The 5,034-nt window shown below is 42.7% G+C and overlaps 1 protein-coding gene across 2 annotated transcripts; it reads left to right on the top strand.

Annotated features, from left to right (window-relative positions):
* Window positions 1-364: 364 nt before the first annotated feature.
* lsm11 (LSM11, U7 small nuclear RNA associated) lies at window positions 365-4,826 on the top strand. 2 transcript variants are annotated; one of them, XM_078550532.1, is made up of 4 exons: window positions 365-515; window positions 2,515-2,666; window positions 3,581-3,664; window positions 4,376-4,826. In XM_078550532.1, the coding sequence occupies exons 2-4, from the start codon at window positions 2,652-2,654 to the stop codon at window positions 4,760-4,762; spliced, it is 486 nt and encodes a 161-aa protein (XP_078406658.1). In that variant the 5' UTR covers window positions 365-515; window positions 2,515-2,651; the 3' UTR covers window positions 4,763-4,826. The 2 variants fall into 2 exon arrangements, with proteins under 2 accessions (XP_078406658.1, XP_078406659.1); XM_078550533.1 differs by having other exon boundaries at window positions 366-515; window positions 2,515-2,654.
* The last annotated feature ends 208 nt before the right edge of the window (window positions 4,827-5,034 follow it).

Genomic DNA, 5,034 nt, shown 5'->3' with positions numbered 1-5,034 from the left:
GTGACCAGTGACTATCGTTGATTGTTGTAAAAACCCATCTGGCTCACTAATGTAAAGGAAACCTACCATCCTTACCCAGTCTGCCTACAGGCAATTCGGGATGGGCAACAATTGCTGGCCTTGCCAGCGATGCTCACATCCCATGAAAGAATAAAGAAAAAAAATCAATAACACCCACTCGGGTAAGGTATTGCAGGGATGGTAGCCCTGGAGAATCCTTAACTTGGCACCTTGAGGAATGGAGTGGAGTAAGATAAAGATGTTATTAATTCAGCCCCATGGTGATCAGTGTTTAGTGCTTTGCTCTCTGCTAGGGCCAGAAAATGTGTGTGTATGAGAGTTAGAGCTCGTGTGTGTCTGAGACAGAGAGGTGTGTTGATCTCGAAGCCCTGACTTTTGCTCTTTGTTTCCCTGTAGGAGCAGCTCGCCTCCTCCAGCCAGGAGAGCAGGATGGTGTGGGCCATGGACACCTCCATGACCGCCGTCAGGGCTGCTTCGTTATTGGTCAACTAGAGGTATGCATGTAGCAGGGCAAGAGAGAGTATGCTTGTTTTAATAGTTTATGCCAACTGTTTATTTCCATCGCTTAATTTTTAAGGGCATATTTGTAAATTAAAATTCTAAATTATAGTCATTAGATTTCTGGATCACAGAACATTTTTATTATTGTGTGCCACCATAGCTCAGTTGCTAGTAATTTTGCCCCTGAGACCAGAGGTTGTACATAAGGCCGATCCTTCAGTGTAGTTCTACGGAGCAATTTTTCAGTTAGAGGTGGTATCTTTCAACTGAGGCCCCTCTGCCTAATATCATGGACATAAAAGGTACCAGGGTTTATCTTTCAGATGGTAGGGAGTTCCCCTGATCATCTAACATTCATTGTCTCAGAATACCACCAAAAGCAAATGATCTTGTGGTTTATCTCATTGCTGGGACCTTGTGCACAATTTGGTTTTTGTGTTCCCCCTGCAAAATGACAGTGAATACCCTTCAGAAGGGAATAGGCTGTTGACTACTTGGGATGTCCTGAGGATGTGAAAGGTGCTATGTAAAGACAGCTTCTTTTATTCTGATTTTAACAATTTGTTTTAAATCTTTCTGTCTTTCCCTCTCTTCCTATCTCCTCCCAAAGAAGGTTGCAACATTTCATTTCTATCTGAATAAACATAAAGGGAGACACTCTAAAGGAGATGCAGGAACACAGGGATCTCGGTGTACATGCACACAAGTCATTGAAGATGGCAGGGCATGTTGAGAAAGCAGTTAATAAAGCAAATAGTATCTTAGGCTTTATTAATAGGGGCATTGAGTACAAGAGTAAGGAGGTCATGTTGAACTTGTATAAGACACTAGTTAGGCCTCATTTGGAGTACTGTGTCCAGTCCTGGGCACCATACTTCAGGAAGGATGTGAAGGCATTGGAGAGAGTAGAGAGGAGATTCACAAGAATGATTCCAGGGATAAAGAACTGTAGCTATGAGGATAGATTGGAGAGGTTGGGACTGTTTTCTTTGGAGAAAAGAAGGCTGAAAGGAGACTTGATAGAGGTATTCAAGATTCTGAGGGGTATGGGCAGGGTAAATAGCGAGAAACTGTTTGCACTCAAGAGCATCAAAAACTAGAGGGCAGATATTCAAAATAATTGGCAAAAGGAGTAAAGGCGATGTGAGGAAATATTTTTTCACCCAAAGGGTTGTTGGAGTCTGGAACGAAGTTCCTGAGAGAGTGGTGGAGGCAGGTTTGATCGAGATATTCAGAAGGGAATTGGATTGCTATTTGAAAAGAAAGAATGTGCAAGGTTACAGGGATGAGGCAGGGGAGTGGGACTAGGTGGAATGCTCTTTCAGAGAGCCAGTGCAGACTCAATGGGCTGAATGGCCCCCTTCTGCTCTGTAAAGATTCTGTGATCTCGCCTCTATCAGTTTTATTCCCAATGCAAAATTGGCCCATCAAGTCCGTTCTTTGACAGATTCCATAACCAGTTATGAATCTTGTAATGCACACTTGAATCCCGAATAGTTCTGCGCAAATAGTTCACCATCCCAGATTGTTACCTATATACCAGCACACACTTAGCAATATTTTCAGAGTTATTTGTGATTGTGTTATCAACTTGCCCACTTAGTTATTAAAAAGTAACTTAACTGTAAATATGCTGGTTGCCTGAGGCAACCTGCTAACGGCAAGCAATGATAGTTTTCCAGATGAGTATTTGTCCTTGTCAGGCAAATGATGGCACTGTCAGGAACACTCTCTCCCCCTGAAAGGCTGTAGATGTAACCAGAGATTGAAGGCAAAGTCTTTGTGGTCTGCATGGATAACTAGCAAGAACTATAATGGATCTGTTGTTTTTTGAATGGGGTAGGTATTTTCGCTGTACTGTTAAAGGTTGGCACTACAATGGAAAAAGTGTCGCTTTGGTGACCTCCAGTGGCAGCAAGCAATAAGGCAGTCTTTTTATTTTTTTGCTGCACTGTTGTATTGATAACTGGGAATGTTTTATTTTGTGCACAGTTCATGAAGGCAGCCCTTTGGGTGAATTGTATCGCTGCGTTCAGGACAGGATAAAGATCAATGTCCACATTCGGACTTTCAAAGGACTGCGGGGCATCTGCTCAGGATTCTTAGTGACATTTGACAAGTTCTGGAACATGGTAATGAATGCTGTAAGCAAAGCCCCGTTCCCACTGCACCTCACAAAGAGATTGAGTCAAAGCTATCATATTCCGATTTATCTCCTCCCCACCACCACCCATCCCTTCTCAGTTTTATCCTTTCCTAAAGTTGCCAGTGCCCATGTTCCACAGGCTTTCTCCAGCCCCTACTCACCCAAGTGGTTATTTTCCAACAGTCGGTGTTGTCAGGCTATTTTAACTGAGAACCTACACAGCTGAATCCAGTCTGTTCCTCACCCAACCCATGTATTTGCAGCTTCCAGCAGGAGCCATCAAATAGTGATTGGGAACAGGAAACTCAAGACCATACTTTGAGTATTGTCTATTTCATGTTACTGAGACACAAGCCCTGATGGTAGCTTAGAGGCAAAGTCACAAGGCTGACCCCCCAGCATCAGATCAATCTGAAGTAACCTCCTTTCACTGGTGAAATGCTCGGGTTACCGGGAAGTGACAAGTAGAATGTGGGACAGGGTTTCAGTCCACTGAAAGGCAGATTTAGAACTGACAACAATGTGCTTCTTTGCACTAAAAATGATCAACATGGAATAGACTCTTGGATAGATGCTGTGGGAGATGGGGCTTAGTACTGTCAGGGCCTTTGGGAGCAATGACAAAAGATAGACTGAATGACTTTCCTTGTCTTTCGCCTTGTAATGTCGAATTGTCGCCTTAAGTTACATTATCCGCTTCACATTGATGAGAGTAAGAAACTTTTTTGTATCGATGCCAAAATGGTGTAACTGACTGTAATACCATTGAGGTTCGTACATCCCCGGTCCTAATGCCGGCTCAGCAGAATGAGAGTGATTTCACAGCTTCCTTGTGTTCCAGGATTTTGACAACCGTGTGAGATGCAGCACTCATAATCTGTTAATTTGTCTTATCTGCCACCATTATTCCAGGCACTTGTTGATGTGGATGAAACCTTCAGGAAACCCATCCTTGGAAAAGCGTTTTACAACGAACCGACATTAACCGTTAGCAGGGTAAGTAGAGGCCTCGTCGTGATGCTTTATGGGGGAAAAAAGCACTTCAAAGACTTTTTGCTCCAGATTTCACCCCTCCCCCGCCCCCACCCCGAAGGTACTGACTCCAGCTTGCAGGCACCAACTGCCCTCTGGTGGTCCATTACCTTATGGCATTACAGTGGATGCAGCATGAGTACTGCCCAACATTCACCCTCCAAGCAGAGGCATTACACAATGATAATAGTGGGAACCCTGGATGATCTTATTCCTTCCCAGCTCAATGATGCTACTTAAGGGAAAACTAAATAAATGAATGAAAGAGGATAGTTATGCTGATCCAAAATGCTGAAAGCACTCAGCAAGTCAGTCAGTATCTGCAGAGAGGTGAACAGAGTTTTAATTTTTCAGGTCAATGTTTCATATACTGCAACTTCAGCATTAAATAAGCATTTTTAACTACATTAAAGCTATGATTTGGGAGGGTAGCGAAGCATTTTTGTTTGTCTAATTTGTGTTTAGATGATCAGGAAGTTTTTGATAAGACACTATAGAGGGAGCTTTGCTCTGTATCTAAAATGTGCTGTACCTGACCCAGGAATGTTTGATGGGAAAAGTAGAGAGAGGTTTTGTGTATTATATCTGTGCTATGTTTAGTTTATAATATTTAGTTTACAATTTGGCTGTATGTAAATAATGTTGTGTTCACTATATATTTGTTTTTAAATGCAGCTTTTTGACCGGCTTAAGCTCCAAGAAGGATCCACAGATGAGGAACCAGATGCCACAACTACAAAACAAATAGGCTGTTTATCCAAGAGATTTGAGGGCGCTAAAGGTGGACTGGATGACAGCAAAAACCTGAGCTGTATGTTTAAAGCAGAACCAACGGAGTTAACTCCTGAGACCTTAAAGTTGTCTGCATGGAGTGAAGTGGTAGACCCTGATCAATCAAAGAGAAACGCTCAGCAAATGAGTTTGGGGCTCAGGACCTTGACAGGGGAGAAACAGAAAAAGAAAGCCCGACCCAGGGTGGATTATCAGCAGGTTTCTCAAAGACATGTGAAACAACTCTTCATACGGGGAGAGAATATCTTACTGATCAGCTTAATGCAGTGATGAATATAGAGTGAGTGATGGACCATCTGCCGACCACTCCCAGTACCTCAGCCCATTGGGCCTTTGTGGAGTATTTAACCAACAAAGTATAGGGCAGGCCAGAGGCAGTAAACATATCATTTGCTCTGCACAAACCTTCAACTGCTTGGAAATCTGCTTGTTTAGAGAGAATAAAGTGAAATCTCTGAATTGATGGTGTGTTTGAACGGAATTTCTACTAAATGGACTTTTTAAAAAAAAAATCAGTGAGCTTCAGCTTTCTGGATTGGTTG

This window comes from Cetorhinus maximus, chromosome 10, assembly GCF_964194155.1.
Source record: "Cetorhinus maximus chromosome 10, sCetMax3.hap1.1, whole genome shotgun sequence".
NCBI classification, from domain to species: Eukaryota; Metazoa; Chordata; class Chondrichthyes; order Lamniformes; family Cetorhinidae; genus Cetorhinus; species Cetorhinus maximus.
Note: the sequence above shows the minus strand (reverse complement) of the source record. Positions and strands in the feature narration are given on the sequence as shown.